Here is a 23326-nt window from a genome sequence, read left to right on the forward strand (position 1 = left end):
GAGCTCGTAGTACTGACAGAAATGTATAAGCATACGCACACACGACTAATCCTAATCCCTTTGAGCGAACTGCTACGAACGATATCATGAATATACAAAACAAGGATGAAGTAAAACGAGTGCAAAAAAACACGCCATGTTACGCCGTCTTTTTCGCCGGCGAATAACGATACGCTCGAGAGAATCTCCCGGATTTAACTTTCGAGGGAGATTTCCAAATGGAGCGAGAACAATTTCCCCGTTTTTCCATCTGTCTTTCCTTTCGCAGCTATAAATGACCGCGGTTTCTTTTCTCTCTAGCTGCTGTCGGTTTAAATCGCGATTGAATTTCGTTCCGGACACTTACGAATCGTATTTAAGTTTCACATTTATAGTAAAGTCTTCGATAAATTTTGGCAGATTCGTTGTTGAATAAATTATTTCAATTAATAATATGGTAATATAAAAATGGTACCTAATATAAAATTTCAGATAATAGATAAAGTAAATGGAAAAATATTGATTTAACAAATATTAGGATATATTAGTACAATTATGATTAGACATATAATTAATTTTAAGTTTTAATATTATTTTTTGTTTAAAATAATTTTTGTTATATATTTACGCTTTTGAGTTCAGAGAGCCGAAATATAAATGCGAAAAATGATCGCGGGAATTATAAAAATAATGAGCGCGTGTTAATACATAGTCAAATTATACGGACACATAAGATCATATCAGATCTCATTGCCATCGATTTTTCGTCTCAACTGATAAAGCTCAAAACGCATACTCGCGTAATTGGCACCGACATAATTAACCCCCTAGACAAACTAACCTAGGATCCCAAGCCGTGCAAATATGATGTTATAGAGAAGTACCGTCTCTCTCGCAACGGGTGGTCGGCGTAGACGAGCATGATTCATAAGGGGAATATTCCCCTTGTGAATACTGTTCGAACGTTTCAGTCATAACATTGCGTTTCGCACGACGCCGCGAGAACGATAGAATGTAGATGAGCTTATTGAATCTCAACATAGCGAATTAAATGTGACAGTGAAACGCCAGATACAGAGGTATTTAACATACGTCAGATACGGCGACATTTAACATTGACGCGAAACTAATAAATGCAAGAGATTCTTCAAACTACGCATTTTCTAAAAAAAAAAGAGATATAAATAAATATATATTAATATAATTTACATTATAATGTATATGTGTTTCTAGATTTCGATATCTTCGAATTCAGATTTAAATTTATAAAATGAGACGTAGAGATAGAGAACTAGAAATAGAATTTGTAAAATGAATAATCAATTATAAAATATAGGTATAATTAAATGATTAATTATACAATATATGATTAAATGATTCCAATTGCAAAATTATTTTAAAAATGCCACTTTTATTTAAATATAATATTGTAAAGTGTTTAGATTGTAAAACGTCGAGACGCAGAAAAATTCAAACGTTTAAATTTTTGATACCTTGAAAATATCCTGAAAGAGTTCTATAATTCATACCCTTTGCACATCTCTTTCAATTCGCAAAAAATCTCTTTCGGATCTCCGAAGTCCATTTCCGACTGTCTCGTTTTTCGAATATTATGCGCTCGCAATAGAATTTTAATGTGCTTTGAACTTTAGATCCGTCAATATCATTTTACAGTTACATACATTTAGGTCCTCGCGCATTCAATGTCAAAATATCTAGTTTTTCAAATCTCAAATCCTCTTGCGCTCCACCCTTTGATCTTGACACACATCGCGGTTACGTGTCTAAATATATAAAATAAAACGAGTAGAGAGATTCTCAAAGAACTCACCTCGTACGCTCTGAAGAGTAGATAGAGCTCCCTCGGCTTGGTGTCCATCGGCAAGCCGCTCACGAACAAGGTGCGCACCTGAAACAGAAGAGAGAGAGAGAACGTTAATCTGAGTTAATTAACCTAATTGCCGGTCTAGAAAGAACCGAGAGAGAGAAATAGAGGGAAAGAAGGGAGACGAACGAAGAGAGACGTATATCGAGATGACTCGGAGACGAGAGAATCGACTTTCTCGATTTGACTTCTGCCCTCGTCCATCAGACGAATCGATAGCTAATTGCAGAATCAATGTAAGATGCCTCGGGAGTGCAAGGAGTCGCGGTCCCCCTTTCATTCGTCTTCCTTTTTAATTTCGCCATTAATTCGGCAATTTACAGTGGCGAGTCTAATTAATTATGATTCAACCCCCGAAGATCTTCGAAAGTGATTCCCTGAAGATATTTCTTCCCCCAATATCGATCATCATTTCCCGCCCACTCGTTGTTGGCATGTTCGAATTAATGCGATATTGTTTCGCTTACAACGGAGAATGCAAATCGACTTTACGTATATTGAATGCCGTCATCGAACAATACAGCGAGAAAGGAGACTGATTTGACGTGGCTTACGCTAGTAAACCTCAACGTGTTGATATGCAGATAATTACTAGCCTCTAGCAAGCGTTCTCTTTTCATTAAGAATGTTAATTACTCGTAATTTGTTCATTATATTAACAGCATGCAGACGTTTTTATGCTATTGTAAAAATAAAATGTAATGGTTCATATTATTATTAATATTATTCCCGGCGTTAATCAATTGACTTTGAATTTGGTAACAATTTAAATTTATATTTCTAGAGCGCACACGTTATTCATATTATAATAATTAATTATAATGCAAAATATTCATATTAAAACATGCAAAAAAGTAAAAGTTATTATGAATAAAAAATGAAATTTTCAATAAAATTACATATCAAAAAAATATCACATATATAAAATAACCTGGAAAAATTATTCAATATATATATTCGAGAGAGCAAATTGATTGTAAGAACACACAAGTGGATCCTTTGATTAATTTTCTCTATAAGTATTCATGAATTAATAGCCATAGTACACCGCTTCTGTCATTAGCAAACTTTGTGCAATATTGATAAAAACTTGGATCGTGTGGAGACGTGGAAGCGCTAAAGCAAGACATGTAACTGCAACCGCGTCGCAGGTCGGATCGTCTACTAATGGATGAGACTAAGAGAGTAAACCGGTAAAGTTTCGCTGGCCAAGTTACGTGAGCGTCTTATATCGCGCGGGCTTTAAGTAATTGCTGCGGCTGTGTACATGCGCTCGGTGCAACATGCGCTGCGCATGCATCGCAGACGTAGATATACGCGAGCAAGTGCGAGCGGTAAGTGCGTCTCGCCACCTAACTTATAATGATCTCTAGAGCGGAGCATCAAATTGCCGCAATGAGGTTGCAGCAATTAATGAAGTTAAGAAACACCGAGACGGTGATAAAAGTTTGACGCACACGCGCGGATCTAATTACTCAGAAGTTTCGGCCTGCTGCTCGCATAATTCTTATAAAACCACTCTCCATCGGCAAACGGCTGACTGTCAAACGATTTACGGTCACAAAAATGTAACAAAAGATCGAAATAGTTGAGGTTGAGTGAAACCATAACTATATAGTCCGGATTAATTTGAATTACAATATGTTAAATGTAGGACATAATAGAGATTAAAAGTAACAAAGAGAGAATATATATAACTTATATTATTTAGATTAAAATTATCTGCAAAGAACAAAAAAATTATTATATTATATATATATTTTTGTAATTTTTTCCGATTATGAACGAAACTCTTTAAACTATACGAAATTTCGAATTATTAAGATTTTATTGTACTTAGTACCGAGCTGACCTAATTGAAAAGAAAGGAATGCAGGTTGATTGAAAAAAGAAAGGAATGCGAATTATTCTCCCTGAATTAACTGATTAGATCGCAGAATAAATGCCGCTCGCGTGAGGCTGAGCAATCCAGTTATAAAGCGGTTTTTAAATACTTTAATAACAATTATGTACAATGTAGAGAAACCTACAAAAGGAATGTAATCGCTCAATACATGGAAAAGTATATTTTTCTATCGCTAGGTTGAATCGCCTTTCACCATCTCGAAGAAAATTTCCAGTGATAGAAATGCAAAAATTGATATTCTAGTTTTCTAGAAATAGAGATTAGATTCTAGAGATAGAGAATAGATTCTAATAGATATTCTAGAATTAGAGAAACTTAATTTAAAGAAAATTAAGAGATTCAAAGAGAATTTAACATTTTTAATTTTTAATATTTCACACAAATATTTCTATTCTATTATTTCAATTTTTGATTAAATTAAAAAATCAACTTGGCAAAATTGATTTTGACGAATATTAATTTTGATTGATCTTAAAAAATCAACTTTATTATAATCTTGATAAACGATAATTATTCTAACAATTATTCTAAATATAAAATTTATTTTCCGTTTTTTCTTAATCGGCATAATATTTTCAATTAAAACGATGACTTCTCTCAATCTACGTCATTATACATATTTCTTCTTTTAACAACATAGCAAAATCGTTTCATGTGCCTACAAGTATGGTATATATTACTCGTTCGTTACGCTAATTAAACACAGCGCACATTAATTAGATCTTTATCTAAAAAATTGTCGGTTTCCTATTCTTCTTCCTCACTTCTTTTCCGCATTGTAAATTTCGAGCGCATTCGCAATCTTAGCCGAGGCGTAGCTTCTAAATGACAATAATTGATCATAGACGAGCGAGTCCACTCCCAGCTAGTTTGCAGCTGACCGTGTCGCTAGTTCTCATTGTTTCATCTTCAAAACTATGCCGCGCTGTCACTTGCACATCCGCTGGCGACACTCCTCGTCCTATATTTGTGTTCCCCTTTTAGTGGCCGTTGTATTTAGAAATAATTTCGTATATTAACGCGCATATGCGCGAAATTAAAATTTGCGCGACATAAAAATTTTCCCGTTATTTTTTTTTATTTATATAAATATATATATAATTTTTTTATAGATAAGATCATCAATTAAATTAATATTAATATATAGATTTTTTTCTCAGCAAAAGTTTCATTAAATGCAAATTTATTTTCGTTATATTTTGATTTAAATATATGTCTTTATAGCTTTAACATTTAAGTGGTAAAATTTCAATACGATAAATTTTACTTAAATGAAAAATCGCTATTTACATCTGCTTGAAAGGTAATCAATAAATTTCACTAGTATCTCAATAATTCAAAGCTACGGGAAACTATTTAGATGTAAATTAATCTCTAGTGTTTTAAAAATAGTTTCAATAGCAACAGATTAATCATAGGCTCGGTTCATTTCAAGACCGCACGTGGCAGAAGGAAGACACGGATTCGTTACCGTCCCCTCGTTAATTTCCGGCAGGAAGCATCGAGGACAAAAAAGAGGCAAGAACAAAAATATCTACATTCTTGCATTGATTTATTTGAGAACCATGACTGTCATACTCGGACACACACACATGTGTGAGAATCTCCTTTAATAAATCAAATAATTTTCTGATTTTAAGTCAGTTAATACTATAAATAATCTCTGAAATCTTCTACGCGATAAGTAAAATATTTTAATCACATTTCAATAAATTATACCTTTCAATAAATTATATCATATACCTATATATACTTATTAATATAATAAGATTATTGTCATATGTATTATAAATCATATGTAGAAACATAAAAACATGTCGAAAGTCTGATATTGATTTACATTGCAAATTTTGATTTTCTGCAAAATATCATCATCTTATATAATCATTTATTGCAAAAAACAAAATCATAAAATTTGATAAATTCTATAATTTTCTAATCTTTCTTCGTTAAAGTTCAAGAATTAATTTCATTGAATCGCAAAATTTTGTTTATTTTATTTCACTTGTTTATTTCTTGCTGTTTATCAATCTAATAATAAATTATTTGTGTTTTATCGAAGAATTGGCATTTTAGGTATATTCCTACAGGGAATATAGACTTAAAAATCGATTCTCACAATAGTGTAAACCGAACATTGCTCCGAATGTATTGTATTGTATATTACCGTCCGGTGAATGTACACGCGGGAGGTCACCGTCTGGCTCTAAGCTCATTGTTTCTCGATAACGTGTTGGCTACGTCGGTCAAACGCAGTAGCTACCGCGGGTTTGATTAATCTTGAATCAGAATTTACAGGTAATTCGAGAGTACGCCGAGAGGAATAATTTGTAAAATGCACGCCTCACTGGGTTTCCGAATGGAAATGCGCGGTTACAAGTATATCTCTTTACAGACAGACAGAGTAAAGCCGCGCGAGATTTATTCAATCCAATGAAGTTCGGATGTGCGCGTTTCTGTGTATAAACACAATCACGTTAACGTATGACTGTATTAATGCAGCCGGTACACGAATGCAAATGTAAACGTTCGTGAGTGTCGGAAAACAGTAATAAAAGAGCGTTGCGGAAAAGAGTGATGAAATAAAAGACTGCACGCAGTTTTCCGATACAAATTATTTTACTATTTTAACGTCAACGTTGTCATGTTGGAAACAACAGACAAATTGCTAGTAAAAATATTCAATGCACTGCTTACAGAGAATTCTGAATGCAAAAATACTAAATTAAATTAACGTTGGCGAATAACAAACGTTTTTGGACTACATGCAGCGTTTAAGGATAAGCTTTTTTTATGCGTACATGAAAGAGGAAAATAATAATTTTATGTGTATAGAAATGAATATAAGAAATAAAATATTTTAAAATTAGCGAAATATATAATCTTTTTTTACACATATTATTTATAAATAATTTAATAATTTTCATATCACTCGCATATTATTTAATTTCTTGGCAATTTAATTAAACCAAATAATACTTGCTCTACTTTAGCTGCAGCACAAGTACTTTTGCATTTTCTTATCCACTTCATCGCGCTTTAAAGGAGGACGTTTTTTCAAGAGAGGCTCAATAAAGTCATATATTGATCGGATTGCGTTTAAATTGAACCGCAATGCGAAAAGCGCGTACTACACACGTATGATTTCACGTCGCATTTGGAGCGCGTCCGAGCAATTTGACGTTTTGAACGTCAAACCGGCCGATGATACCAGAATATGACAGTAGAGTTCCGGCCACGCACTCGCGGATTTCCGCGACGTGCTCTCTCGATTTTGTTGCGTGAAAAGTGAACGGTTTCGCGCGACGTGTTTTTTTAATTTTTCACGGTTAACACGATGACCACAGCGAGTTTTCGTGCCGCTGACAAGAGGATCGCTAATTCGCTTTTTGCTAAAAGCGAGAGAAGCAAAAAGCCGCTCGCCGTATAATTGCGTTAAAATAACTCAATACGAGTTTTCGATAAGATGGAAATCAATCAATCTATACGTGGTACTTTATTAAGAGATGTCATCTGGCAACAGTTAAAGATCAATTTTTCAAAAGCGTTCTCTAATAGCACAAATGTCATATAAGTATAAAAATCTCTACCTTGTAAGATCAGATGTGTATGTAATTATGTGAGAAATTTTATAATATAGTGCATATAATTACAATAAATTCTGAAATCAATATATATTATTGCATGTAAAAAACGCGATATAGAAAAGTTATAATAATTTAAAAGCACCTCTAAACCTTCAAAATCCCGCAAAAGCACTCCTTAAATTTTATCTCTGGTTGTCTCTTTACGACATTTTACGACAAATTTTCTCCGCTCTAAATCTTTCACCGCGGTCCTAACAAGTTTATATACCGCAAAAAAGGCGTGCACGGTAAATACACAAAAATGAACTTCGTTTTAAAGCGCGCGCGAAAAAGATCACACGGATGATAAAATAATATCGAGCAATCGAGATTCGAGTATTCGCGTTCTCGTTTCCATAAAGACGAATCGGAAATCAGCGCGACGTGAGTCGTCCGCCCGCGGCAATTAAATCATCTTCATAATCACAATTATACACGTTCGTGAATATTCACGTGGCGCGTCAGCTGGCATATTCGCACTCCTCGATCTAATCTTCTCGTAATTACGGCGGGTGGAATTTTCGAGCGCCGATTCGATCGAGGCGCGCCGACGAGCAAGGAGCGTGCTTCCGTTAACGCGGGACGAAATAAAATACCGGAGCTGGGGTCCGATGGGCACGAGCTCGTTTTCAGCGTATCTATTCCCCGCAGATGCATGCACACACAACATATTCGCCAGTTATACACAACAAACATAACTTGCATTATCTCCTTATAAATGGTGTATCAGATTTTATGATGGTTGCGTCGCAGAGAATGCTTATTTATATTTGGATGCTATGCATTTTCAAGAAAAGAGTTTCGATGAAAAAGTTTTTTAAATATCAAAAAACTCGAAAATGATGTTTTACATTTTAGCACTATGAAAATTCTATGTATATGTCTCCTCGGAACAGTATAATCTTTTTAAAGAAATGCGGTACATATAATTAATATATATTATTATTATTATTATTATATTTGAGCATTGAATTTTATTGAAATTTAACACTCAATTTTTATCACGTTAAAAATGTGAGAATTAATAATTTTTAATTGTATTAGCTTTTAATTATATAGCTCATTGTTTGACATAACTAAAAATAAAATAAAGCTATTAAATCATAAAATACAAATTCTACAAAAATTCAATTTGCTAATTAATAAATTTTTAATATAGTTCTCATAACGATTGAAAAAAAGACTAATATTACAGATAATAAATATTTCCATTATGATAAAAGAACGCACTGAATCTAAAGGCTAAGAGCGTCACATTGCCATTTTTCACGTATTGCCCTTATCTTTATTCGTGCCAGAATTTTTGATAGTGTAAGGGAGATATAATATGTAGCTAGAGATGTAATATATATATATATATATGATATATTTAATGACAGATCGAAGGCTATATTTTAAAGTTATGTATTGTTATTGCAGCGATAACAATTAAATAACCAATGATAGTTCACATGAACTGTCACAGAGTTATCAGATATATCTTCAAATATCGTATTTTTGATAAACAATTTAATCTTAAAAATTTTTGAATTTCTTCAAAAATGTAATTTTCACTTAATTTTTAATAACTTTTACCTTTACAAAAATGTTTATATCAAAATTTCCACATTATCTGTATAGAGAATTTTATTTGTGCAAAAAATGCATTATGCATAAAAAGAAATTGACCCCTTTTATGTGCTAAATATATTTAAACGTAGAGCTTATCTCGTCGGTCCAAAAATATCTGGGAAAATCGATAACTACGTGCAAGATGAGTATATATGAGGTATTTACCAATGTTACGCAAGTGATATAATAGCAGTTATTAAATTGCGATGGTACGATTATATGAGCGTAATAAAGTGCATTATTAATTATTATCCTTTACGCTCGACCATGGCCGCATTATCCTTTCCAGTGAGACACTTTAAGTGAGTAAGCGGTAAGCACGGTGTAATTAATAATAGGATCGCTAGGCGACATGCTATTTTTGCGCACGTTTTCGCCCGAGTTTTCGTCGGCGATATTACACGCGCCATACGGAAGAAAACGCCTGGGGCGTTCGGTTCCCTCGCGAGCCAAGAAAGCATCTCTCGAAAACAGCACTCGTTACGTCCCCTACGATCAAGTGTCACGGGTGTATAAGTACGAGTGGCAGTTCGTAACAAAAGAGCGGAATTAATCGGGAATCTCGGACACGCACGTGTTGGATCTTTCATCGTGCTGGGTTACGTGCCAACTCGCTCTTGCGCTAAATCACGGTTTCGGTTAGCCGCAAGATCGCATTTGCGTGCAGCAAAACAGAGCGTTTATTTTACGCAAGATGTCCCTCGCGTTTATCGGAAGTGACTCCTTAACGAAAATCGTTTTACGAGGTAAACATCTTCATGAAACTAGGAGCGTGACAAATTATTCGTTCCCGGATGTCGGAGTTATTTTATTTCGCAAATTGAACAATGTTATAATAGATAATTTAATTTAATTTGTGATACCTTTACCTATATTAAGTTTCTATATTAACATCTTTTATGAGTTCTCTCTAATATAATTTTATTGTATTATTAATACAATCTTAATGATAATTATACAATCTTGCTGGCTACTTTAAAAAAGTCAAAAATTCTAAAAATGTCTTGATATGATATCGTATAACTCGTATATACATGTACTCGTATACATATACACATATGCAACTGGCTATAATTGAGATCTCTATTATAGAAGCAAAGCAAGGCTAACTACGGCAAATGAGATATTGAGGCTGCACTTTGTCAATTTATGATATCATTAATTTATACAACCATTTATAAATGAATAAAGACTGTTATTTTTTATTTGTCCTTCTTGTAAATATAATTACTTTTTTGGAATTAAAAATTTTTTTAATTTCTAATATAAGATTTTATAATAATAAGCTGAAAATTCTATTAAAATTAAATTTATTTAAAATTAAAATCAGCTAATAACAATATACTATTGCATCATTGCAATTCATTAAAATTTGTTAATATGAAATATATTTATTTTTTTAATTTCTAATTATAGAAAATATTTTGAAATTATTAATGTTTTATTGAAATAAACAATAAAACCACCAACATATCTTAAAATTTTGATATTTATTGGAACGAACATACCATATTTTACTTCGTAAAATATATTGCTGCAGATACCTTTTGAGTTTCTTTCATTTTTATCTTTCATTCTGCAAACAAAGATGTTTCCTTTCTGCTCCATTGCTAATAAACACAACTTCTGATCGTCTCTTTTATTTATATATCTGTTCTTATTCTTCTTATTCTTCTACTATAGCATTAATTTTGTTCAGCAGACTTTCTTTTCTTTTTTACACGTGAAATGCACTTTCCCTATTCATACACAAATCAACTTGAGTCATTATGAATTTGCAAATAATTCGCACAATTATTTTATTTGAAAAGAATTGGTCTCTTCATATATGTATATGTATGTGTAACTTAACATATTCTTTCCTTTTCGTGAGAAACGAAATACATATGCACACATATTTATATGTGTTAATATATTAAACTATTATTATTTACTTGCATATTTCTTTTTGCCTATTATCTTTCTATCAAAACTCTACGTAGTCTACGTCTATTGTCATATTATCTATGAAATATCTGCGATCGAAAGAAACTGCTCGATACTCTAGCAACACCGTATACGTTCGAACGATTCGAGTTCCCGGCGATGCAAATACCGGAAGCAACGGGGTTGCATTAATATATCCCCGCAGTAACAGCGTGGAAAGTAAGAGTAGAGCGATCAGCAACCGGTGTACAAACGCAGTGCCACGAAATGAATGTGAGGATCGCACACATGGCGCACATTACAATTGCTTTGACCTCGCACGCTTTCATTATTGATGCCGTAGTCGCGGCTGTTCGCTACATTGTGACAAGAGAGACGTTATATTGTGCGAGAAACCAACGTGAAAACAGTTCTGCTACCTTTTGTAAAACGTCTCCCTTGCGATTTCTACGAAACGCAGGAAATTGTGGCAAGGTGACCGACCGTTGCATGACATTTCTCAACGTGCAAGATGCAGATCGCACACTCGGTTTTTATTCGACCATGAAGTAGCTGCAAAAACTGTCGCGGAATAAAACGAAGTTTATATCGAAAATCATTACCAGAAGTTTACGAGTTCAATCTGCATTCTTTCTCTTATTCGCTCGCTCTTATTTTTGTATGGTCTTGTATTCATGTTGTTTAAAAGAAAAAAATATTGACACAAAAAACAATATTGCAGTGATGTTTTTCAATTATCTTTTAAAATGAAGAAATAAATATACTCGAATTTGCGCAGATTCCTAAAAAGATTGCAACTGATTTAATTGGATACAATTACTGAATAAATAATACGTTAGTAATTATGATATATAAATTACTTCTATAGCGTTATAGTTCAAAATGTAACAGTATACGCCCACTCTTAGTTTATTATCCACATGATGGTGTGACCGAAGGGAATGTCATCCCTTGACATATTGTAAACCAGAATAAAATAGCTTCTCTACTAAAAAATAGAAAGGGGCATAAAGGTAATTATGCGACATTTCAGAAAGCAGAATGATTTTCTGGCTTTCTCCGGGCTCAATTTTCGTTTAATTTACTTAGTCGTTCGATTAAATAACTAATCATGACAGGACTGTAACTACTGTAATTCGAAAACTAAATATAAACTGCACAATATAAATAAAATGACGGGTTAATGCGATTTTAACGACCTAATTGCAATTGAAAGGAAGATTAAGAACGATGACATCGTGATCACAGTAATGATATTTCTAATATGCGTTATAAATATAACTGTATAAATATAATCTTCCACCAATTTTTTCAACAAATATTGATTTTCGCCGACATTTTTTTCTCAATAATGATAAATATTATTTTCACGCTTATTATGTCAAGTTAATTGACATATGAAATGTTGATATACTTGGATTAAATACAAATTAATTATATATAGAGATATGTCTAAAATAAATCAATTTTTGCTTTTTGACATTATGTGTTTTCTCTTTATATTTTACACTCTCTAAATATATGTTTCAATTTATACAGATTGCATGAATTATATATGATGTTTAATTAATTTTGTAACAATTTTTCTTTACAAAAATTATGAAATGTCAATAATTTTTAAATTATGAGTGACTGTACAAAAAAATGAAAATATTTTATTTTAATATGTGAACTATTTTCAAAAAGAATTAATGTTAAAAATTGAAAAGATATAAAAGAAATATTTCCTAAATATTTTTCTTAAGAAAAACTTAATTTTGTATTACAAAATCGATACAAACTGGATTTTTCATATTATTGAATATATATATATATAATTTTAATTTAAAAACATGTATTTTATATATCTCATTATTCTAAATTCTTTAAAAATATGCAAAAATTTACAAATCAACACAACATATCGCTGACTTTGTCATCTCAAGGAAAACATTTTATTGAATTTACTCTTGCGTTTATATACATACATGACGCGTACGTTCGTAGTAATAGCGTCATTCATTATTAATAACACAGCCGGTAGACTGAAAGAAAGTTATCCCACCGTCAGGTCAAGAGAGAAAAGTTCGCGGTGAACGTTTTGTCGATATAAGAAATTCTAAGGAAAGACTCGAGCGCGGGAGACTTTAGAGCTCAGGCCTGGCCCGAGGCCATTGCTAGTGTATAGTCGAGGTCGAGAGATAAAGAGAGGCAAATAGATAGAGAAGAGGACGTACTGAAGGGAGTAAGAGAATGTCTCGAGAAAGAAAGAAGAGGCAAATAGCGAAATAAAGGGAGATGAAAAAAAAGAAAAAAGTTCCTGTAAAGGGAAAGGACAGGATTATAAAGAAGAAAGAAAAAGAAAGAGAAAGAAAGGATATGTAAGTGAGAAATAAATGCCTGAGAGAAGGATGAATCTGTGTGAAGAAATGAGAAAAAAATAAGAAGAAAGCATGCGTGTAGAAGAGAGAGGGTTAAAAAAGGAGAAAGAGGAAAACAAACTGAAGAATACAAAAATAAAGAACAGAAGTAATATGAAATGGAATAAATTGAAATGCAGAGAAAAAAATAATGTGTACTATTGAGCAACTGGAAAGAGCGAGCGAGAAAAGAAAATTATGGCGTAAAGAAAATGCTGTGAATAGAAAACAGCAGATGACGAAAAAAGAAAGAAAAAAACCGAGAAAGAAGGGATAGAAAGGGTAACGTGCATTGCGGAAGAGAATGCAATGGAGCGAAAGAGAGATGGAAGAGAGAAATCGCTATGTTCTATCAAGAGGGACGGAAGAGCCAAAAGATGAAAGAGTTGCAAAAGAGAAGAAGCGAGATAAAGACAGACCCGTGAGAAGTAGAAAAAGACCGAACCGACAAATAGAAAGAGGCAGAGAGAATGAGAAAGAAATAAAAGAACAAGAAAGAAAGCAAGGTGTATACAGGGTGTTCGATGAATTTTAATCTGAAAGTCAGAATTCATTTTATAACTCAATGTTTTTTTAACAAAAATCTGAAAACATTTCCCTTTTTCTTGTTTGCTTCATTTCTTTCATTAAATATCTCTTAAAGAAATAACGAATGGAATTTAAAATTTTAATTCGCATAAGTATACTTTTTTCAATGACATCTAATTGAAAAATGATTGATTAGATCTTGATAAATATCTGAATAAAATTGAATTTCATATCTCGTTGAAAAAATCAATTTTGACGATATATCTCTAGTTGAAGAAGTTGACTTGAACCACCCTGTACATACATGTACAAGCGGTGAAGAGGCAAGCCGGGGCCGGGAGGATTGTGGAGGGTGTCGAGGGTAAGAAGAGGCGAAGGGCAGGAACTGAGCTGAGGTCGAGCTGGCGACGCTGTGTCTGTCTCGACGTTTAAGAACGAGGGAAGCCGACGCAACGGGCCGATCATTTATTCATGCGCTCCGAAATGATTCCAGCCTTGTAACCGGCCGATGCGGTGTGTGACGCGAGTCGCACTTACACGCGGCTTTGAATTAAAACGTCAGCCTGCCATCCTTACAGCACGTCGCTGCCTTTCACCGACCGAGATTCGCGCGACCGACATTATGCGAAGCGAAGCCGGCGTTCGTCAAGTGCAAATACTTTCCGACTTCCGGACTTACAAATCTTAAATCTGTGAAATTACAGAGCGTTTTTTGTGTCAATATTTTTTTCTTTAGAGATGCGGTTATTAAAATTAAAAGGGATTTTAATTCGTCTCTTTAATATGTTTCTTGACATAAGCAAAATGAAAGTTTCTATTTGTTTTAATATATTTTCAAATGAGTACTATTTTAATAAATAAGTATACTATCCTATTTTAATAAGTATAATTATTAATTTAGTTGAAAGACGACGACATATTTGAGCTGTGTGCGCAAGAATACAATATGAGAATAAATTAAATATAATTTTAGACTTAAAAGACTTTCAACTTCTTTCTCGTTCTGAGAGAAAAGAAGAGAAAAGAATGTTTTCTTCAATAAAAAAATAAATATTGCAACAATAATACCAAGAAATGTTTTATGTCAATATAAATTCTTGATTCGCGTTGTATATAAAATAGAATATAATGGCAGTAATAAATTAAGAAAGCAAACAAGCTAAACAAGTTATTTAAATCCGAAGATAGAGATCCGTGGATTTTCTTAGAGAAAATTTGAGAGGTTATTTGGATTTATAAACGTAGAAAAAGAGAAAGAAATTTCAGATTTATAATTGAAAATTGCAACCATATAAATGCCCTACTATGTGCTTAAATTTAGAAAAATAAAACCGTTTCAAAGAATATATTCGTTTAGCGACAAAGTAGAATGAAAGTTTGTACCTAAGTATCACGCTTGAGAAAGAGCTTCCTGGTGTTGTTATTGCACGCGCACTAGATTGCCTCAACTTTTTTCATTAATTCACAGTATATATCGTTCGTTAAGAAAATCTCCGGTAAAGTAGAAGCGCAGGTTAATTAAGAGTGAGTCGTAAAGGCAAGCATGAGAAAGAGATGTTTACATTCTTAGAAGTTAATTCGCGAATCTCTCAAACGTATAATTTGCATAGAAATGAATTGCTATCAGCTGTTTTACGCCATTCATACCGTGACAAAAATTCTTATAATTTGATTTCATATCGAAATTTTGCAACTAATTAATTCATTAATATTTATTTTTCCATACTTAATAAAAATAACATTTATCAAATTTATTGGTGATAAAACTCTCAAAAATGTTATGTATAGAATACAAAATAAAATAAAATCTTAAATTAAGTTAGCACGTTAAGTTAATGTATCAACAATTTTCACTCGATTCAAATTTTATTTTTTTTTTTAATTATGCAACATTTATAATTAACCAAAAATAACTCTTTTAAATTTATAATAAAAATAATAAAAATTAATGGTTCTCGCAAACTTTACATGTTTGATATGCATCTCACAATCAGTCAATGATAACTTCTAATTTTTTTCGTAACAGTCTCGCGGTTATATATTTGGTACATGTATATTCGGCGTAATATTTTACGAAACATTGTTCCGCGTAACATCGTCCTATGGGAGTTTCCCTCAGAATTTAGTGGGAGTTATACTTGTAAACGGGTGTGCCTGTATCCGAGCAGTCGTTAACAATACGCGCTCATACATGCTGGCACATACTTACACTCGTACTTCATCGTGCACTTTTAATCCAACGCGCGGGTATCGCGCATTTTAATTCAAAACTGCGCGAGAAAAACGTGCTATTTATGACGTTGCCGCATTACCGCATTAAGTTATCCCACACGAGCGCTCGTATTTCTGCAAAGGATTTTTCATCCCCACGCGCAAATCACGCTCAGGACCCGCATCAATCAACTCGTCTCGAATCGTTTAATTTAGACACGCTTAAAAGCCCTTAACCTGCCCAAACGAGATTTTAATATACGACCCGGCGAGAGAGCGTAAAAGATTTATGACCAACGGACCACCCTTCCAAATCATAAAACAGCAATGTGTTGAAAAGGCACTTTCTTAATATGATTGGAGACATAACTGATTACCTAAGTAAAATTGACGTGTATTGTGCCACGTTCTCGAGAATCAAATTTGAAAATCATCTCTTCATATGAAAAAGTAATAATAATGTATATGGTAAGTAAAATTGTATAATTAATTATTTATATACCATATATTTATAATTGAATTCTCAACACATATAATTGTAACAAAATATTAATTTAAAAAATCTATTAAAGATAAATTTATTTCTTAATTAGTATCAATTCTCAAAATTGATAAATAAATAAAAATATATAAACATTAAGAAAATTAAATTTAAATAATTTAAAAAATTAAATATATTAAAACTTAATTATACGTATATATTGTAAGTTAATAATATAACTTGATTTTTTTTTAATTTTAAAATATAATTTTTTAATGAAATCTTAGCATAAATCCCCAATTACATATATTGTGCTTAAATTGAGTGCGAATTATATGTAATTCCACGTATTTTAAAATGTAATTTACGAATCCAGTTTAACGTTTGCAATTAAGTGTTGATTTTGTACAAGGCTTCCAAAATGGTGTCAATGCGCGTTTCATTCGTACAGCTGGTAAGCGCCGGCGGGGTGATCATGAATAGCCTAATTGTGTAAATATCTGATTAGACATTATATTAGCAAGCAGTACATTTACTGTGCGAATTCAAAGCAGCATTATTGTTCGACGCAACCTCGGCATCAGCCATAATTACGGACGCAATGGATGATTAATCATCGACTGGTCTACTGAACTATTAAGATGCCATTGCGGAAGTCATTGGCTAAATCTCGTTAATTCTCATTTCCTCGCGCGTGTTTCCGATACTTGTTAATTCTCCTCGGCTATTAATCATTTCGAATGTCATACGGATTTTTCCAAGAAAAAATAATTCATAATGAAGCTAAAACTTATCATAATTTTTATATCTCTAAAAATACAATTAAAGAGAGTAGAAAAAGATATAAATAAAAAATATATAGAGATACATATATAAATTAAGTTATAAAACTTTTAATGTTAAATGCATATCTAATATAATAATATAATGCATAATTGTTTCCTATAATTTATTATTTCTTTTATTGTAAATTAAAATAACTTGTAAATTTAAACTTGTAAATTCGATATTTGATTGAAATTATGTTGTAAACTGTTTAGAAAATTAAAATTGCATTGCCTCTTTCGCTCTTTATTGAAAAACTTCTAAAGGTAATCTTACTATAATTTAATTTCTATCATAAATTTTTCTTTTAGTTTTCTTATCGTTTTTATTAACCCGTCCAGCAAAAATGTCAAGGCCTAGAAACCGCTAAGAAAAATATCGGTGCTAATAAAGTGCTTGCAGTATACCTCTCGTAGTATTTATGTTGCTTTCCTCAGTGACACTAGAATTAGATCCTTAGCCAAAGGTTGACGACTAACAAAATAAAACGTCTTCTCACACGTTTGAAGAGCAGTACAATATCCTATTCGATAATTAGATACGACTTTCTACTAAATTGTTGTAAATAAACAACGTTTACATTCCTTGGGACTATTATAGTATGAATCTACAAAACTGTTTCTTTGCAAAAATATATCAATTCGTTTTTGTTCACCTTTATAGTCTGTCTCCAGTGTGATAATTAAAACACTAATATTTATTTATAACTGACAAACCTCAATCCGGCATTTATAAATTTATAATTAATTTATAATAATGTATGAATTTCTCACATATTGCATTCTCTACTCGTTTACTTATTTTATATAACTACAACTTTAAATGTTATTTGTGTTTAATACATATAATTACAATGTTTTTCTCAGCTTGTAAAAAACATTGTTATTATACGCATTATTTCGCACTAATAAGCTAGCAAGAACATATCGCTTTGTTAAATTTAGCCTCAAAAATATCCTGAAACAAGAATTATACCTTTGACGTAGGAAAACCGTACGCGCGTTTCAGTGTTTCCAGAGTAATACCGTGCGTACGTTGATGGAATAAATTTTAAATACACCGGAAGAGTGGGTATGTTCGTGCGTGTTTGCTCGCGCGCTGTTTCGTGCACGTTTTAGCAATTTATCGATAGGCAGTTTGCCGCAGCAATAATGAATTTTATGGACAAATTTTGCCGCACCGTCGTTGAGCTGCAGATTCGCAACGTATCGATATCAAGACTGGAATTTTCACCGCGACTCGCCCTCGATTACAAGGCACCGTTAGATCACCTATCGATTTCCAAACAAACGGTTGAACGTGAAAACATATCTTTTTTGCGAAAAAGTTCGCGATCGGTTGCACTTTCTCATCCAGAGATGTGAGATTTCTTCCTCATTTATATTTATCATCTTATATATTTATTATCTTAATTTTTTTATATTTTTCTCCTCTTCCTTCATTGCAATTATTAAATGTAATTTGATCGACATCTCTCCATCATTTCTTATCGATTTATAATATATTTTATTTTATTTTTATTTTTGTACGTATTTTTTTAACCAAATGTTATATATATTTTTATATATAATGATAATATTGTTCAAACATTACCAATCAATGTTCTTGTTAGATCTGCAATTTTATATATTCATCTCCTTAATTTTCTTCAAATAAATGCAAAATTACATTTCCGATTGCATTATATGCATTTATAAACTTTTTTTATATGCATTTATGAAAATTATCAACAATCTTTTATATTTCAACAGAAGACGTGCATTTTTAAATATAATAATTAGTCACATTAAGGAATTGCATCCTGATATTAAACAGAAAAATTTATCATCAAGAACATTATTAGTCTGAAAGTTGACTGTCGATCAAAGTTGACATGTGCGCATTAGCACGTCCGGAATAAATTTTTTATCTTGTTCATACATTCGCAAAGTATCATTACTGCTGGTTTGCTGATCATTACATGGCATGTCTACCGTAAATTTTGACGTGAATTGTCGATATTGTGACGTGACGCGATTTTCATATTGATTTCGGTGTGTCACTGTAAAAACGTATTAGACGTCGACGTTAAAGTCAATGCGCGAATATAGCACAACAGAAAAATTGATAGATCGTAATGACTTAATAACTTTTGAAGTATTATTATGCTGCTCATGGTAATGCTGTCTCCGTGAGAAATATATAACACGTGTGGCTTCATATATGTCTTATAACTACATATGTGACAGAATATTCTATAAAGTTAGAAGTTAAATTACGTACATGTTCATGCACTATTAATGCATGACGTAAGAATAATCATCATGTAATGAATTAATAATTAAGAAATATCTATCCCCTTTGAACACATATCATGTTAAAACGTTGTTTTTAAATCGATTAATATTTGGATCAAATAATTCAGTGTTAATTCTATTTCGCATATTTATATTCGTAATTTCAAAAGCAATGTATCACTTTTTCTTTTATTTATCAGTTTTTTATAAAATATTTTCAAAGAGAAGTTAACTATATATAAATCGTAATCGCAGTACTAATGTGTTTATTTATACAGGTAAAATACTGTTTATTTATTTTATTTTGTTTTTTTTTCTTATACTTTTTCTTGCAAAGTTGGTAATTTGTGCAATTATTGGAATTTCTCAAAGTAAATCTCGTAAATCACGCCCACGCGAATGAGGACACAGCTGCAAGAAACAGTAATTCAGCACTTATTTGCAACAAGTTTCTTCGTAACATACATATGTCCGTAGTTGTGCATGTGTAGCGTCGCACTTTTCCTTCTTGCCGACGATGCACTTAATTTGCATTTTTAACAAGTTACTCATCTGGTAACTCACTCATAATCAAAACACAAGATGCAATTAATAATCATTGTATAAGTAAATAGAAGCTAATACTTCTCTGCTGATATATACTTATATTCATCAAATATATCGTAGAATATATTTTGCATACATTTTATTAAAACGCTAAAAACTCAGCTTTTATAACTTATAAAAAATATGAAAAACTAATTCATCTAGATTTTATTCCATATATTATATTATTATAATAAAAATATCTTTATAAAATGAGAGAGATTAAGAGCGTATAAAAAAGCTCGTAATTAGATTATTACATTATATATACGATATTATATTAAAGTTAAAAACACATTTTATAAATTATGCAATGCAAATCTTCATAAATTATAAATTATTTTATTTATAAATTAAAACTTTCTAATGAAATTAAAAATACAGATAAATTTAATTATCGTATAAAGAATATTATGGAAAATATTTTATATTAAATATACGTATATGCACGTATGTATGAAGATGAAGTGCATTATATCTCATATCAGATATATACATATAAGGCAAAAAATATTATCTATTGTAGTGACATAAGATGCTTCTCATAGATAGAGTACTAACCAGTAGGGACAAGCCGTATCACGCGATGATCCTACAGGTCGGCAGTGACATGATAATTAATCAGACTGCCGCGACAAGCTTTTCGTCTCTGATTCTCTCCTATTGTCTCATTCTACAATGCGTTCCCCGAAGGTTGCCCGGATTGTAAAAAGGATTTTAATTACACAAAGGGAATCGTTAAGATAAATCAGGTTTCCGGAAAAATAATGTGCTAGAAAGATCAACGATGTTTTAACTATACCAAATTTTCGTTGATGCAATTAAACGACAAATTCGACAAAATCAAATCTGAAAAAATCTGAAAAGCGAACGAATAGTCATAGTCCTGACCTGTTTCAAGCACTTTTGTCCAAAAGAATCGACCTAAATCGATCGACAACCATTGACAAATATGACTGTTATATCGGAATCTATTCACCTCTAGTAGTGACGCACGACCTGTAAATGTCACAGGTAATAGCGGGATCTATACGAAGGAAAAAGACTCTCGCACGATATTCACGTTATATTTGGAATCAGAGATTTCAACTCATAAAAACTACAGAGCTATAAATCGCGCGTTCTTAATACATTTTTAAATAGCAGATTAACAAAACTGTATAAAGAACTGTTCAATTGATTTATATAATTGGAAATTACCAGCTTTCGTTGCATCAATTTGCAGTTTAATTTTTAATTTTTGCATTGACCTAATGAAATCTCATATACAAAGTCCGCTTTTAGAAGCAATCATTTTTTTATGAAAAAGAGAAATAAAATAATTCGAAATATCGCTCATAAAATGTGCCAATTCCTCCGGAAAAGACATTATTTATTAATCGTTATAAATTTCAATAAAATTATATTTCAAGCGTATTGAGTTTACGTTCAATACGGGTAATGTATTTTATAACTTAAAAATTCAATTTCCTTTTCCATAACTGTCTAAGATAATATTATCAATATATTATCAGCACTATAAATATATATATATGACTGATTAACGAGATTGAAACGCTTTAGAGAAAAGAAAGAAAATAGAAGGATAGGAATCAAAAAATATGAAAAATATTACGTATATAATGGTATAAATTTATTTAAACTAATATCTTTAGAATTTTACGAAACGTTTATCATATGTTTCACCGCAAAAGTCGGAAAAATGGAAAAATAATTATGAAAGTTTTAACTTTGCCGTTTGAAAACCGAGGATCGCCTTGAGCTCTCTACTAATTTATTTACTGGAATTCGCTTCCATTTCTTTCTATATTTTCTCTCTTGAGAAATTAAACACGTGTTATACGAAAGTCTGATTTAACCATTACAAAGTCAATATAGCACGACACATAGAGCAGCGTTATCATTTCGTAAAACTAGAACGCGTAATCAGTAGTTGGACCTTGTCAGAAATGTTATTTGTGTTTACCCATAGAAATCGAAATTTGTATCTCGTAATGTGTATGAGTAATTACGAAGAAAAAAAGTAGTTGACGTCGCATGTTTATCTCAATTCTGCTTATCCCAAATAATCATTAATAGATATATATACATAATTAAATATTATAAGAAAAGTGGCTTTATTATGATTAACCAAAGATTAATTAAATCAGCTGAAATTTTTCAAGTCGCACGATTACCATATAAAAAAAGATAATGTGATCAGATATATATTGTACTTCAGATATAATCGAAAATATCGGAATAATCGGTCATAAAAGCATAACTAATGTTACATTGTACATACGTAGCTAAGTCTATGAATATAGATAAATCTATGAGTACAGTATTTGATACAGTTGACAACGCGCATCAAATTGCATTTTGCTCGCGGTCGGATTTAATTGTCTCTTTAATCGAGTTTTCTGACAAGAGAATCTAGGCTCTTTAATTACGAGATATAATTCAGCTGTGCGTTTAACGCGGCCACTTCGCGAACACCGACGACCATTAAACGTACATTACGAAGCAATATGCCACCGCCTGTCATTATCATGCAAATATCCTTTCCGTCGTGGTTACGAGAAGTACTCGCACTTGTATGATCTAAGCTTAGCCGTAACTTATTTAGCACAAACAGATAACGTAAAATAAAAAATTCAGAAGAAGAAAACTTTGAAAGAATATAATATTCTAGGAATATAATTCTTAGATACACAAAATTACGAACAAATTAAATGGGACTTAAGCGCTCGTTTTATTATTATTATTATTATTATTATAACTTTTATTTTTATTCTGTAAAATTATTTTATCATGTTTTTATAAAACCATTTGAAAAAAATAACAATAAATGAGAAATGTTTTTTCGTTTTCAGCACAATAACTTGTTTAAACTTTTACAGTTAGTTGAAATAACAGTTTGCAAAAATAAATGAACAAATTGCAAAAAAAAGGAATAAAGAAATATATATTCTCTTAGTTTAGATAAAATATTATATTTCAACTGTATCAGATATAAAACTTTATTTCACATATTAATTTATAATATTTCCCAATTAAGAGAAAATTTATACGGCTTAGAAACATTATATCTCTATTATTTTAAAGT

General features: G+C 31.7%; 1 protein-coding gene across 5 annotated transcripts in view; it reads right to left on the bottom strand.

Annotated features, from left to right (window-relative positions):
• LOC114932472 (protein couch potato) overlaps nt 1-23326 on the bottom strand; it is a 77824-nt gene that overhangs the window by 37967 nt on the left and 16531 nt on the right. For all 5 annotated transcript variants that reach the window (XM_029304690.2, XM_085479759.1, XM_029304692.2 and 2 more), the window contains one exon: nt 1811-1888. In XM_029304690.2, the coding sequence (XP_029160523.1) occupies nt 1811-1888 (78 nt within the window). The remainder of the gene's footprint in view (nt 1-1810; nt 1889-23326) is intronic.

Source organism: Nylanderia fulva, unplaced genomic scaffold (assembly GCF_048542155.1).
Source record: "Nylanderia fulva isolate GAGA-0341 unplaced genomic scaffold, ASM4854215v1 Scaffold13, whole genome shotgun sequence".
Classification (NCBI taxonomy): Eukaryota; Metazoa; Arthropoda; class Insecta; order Hymenoptera; family Formicidae; genus Nylanderia; species Nylanderia fulva.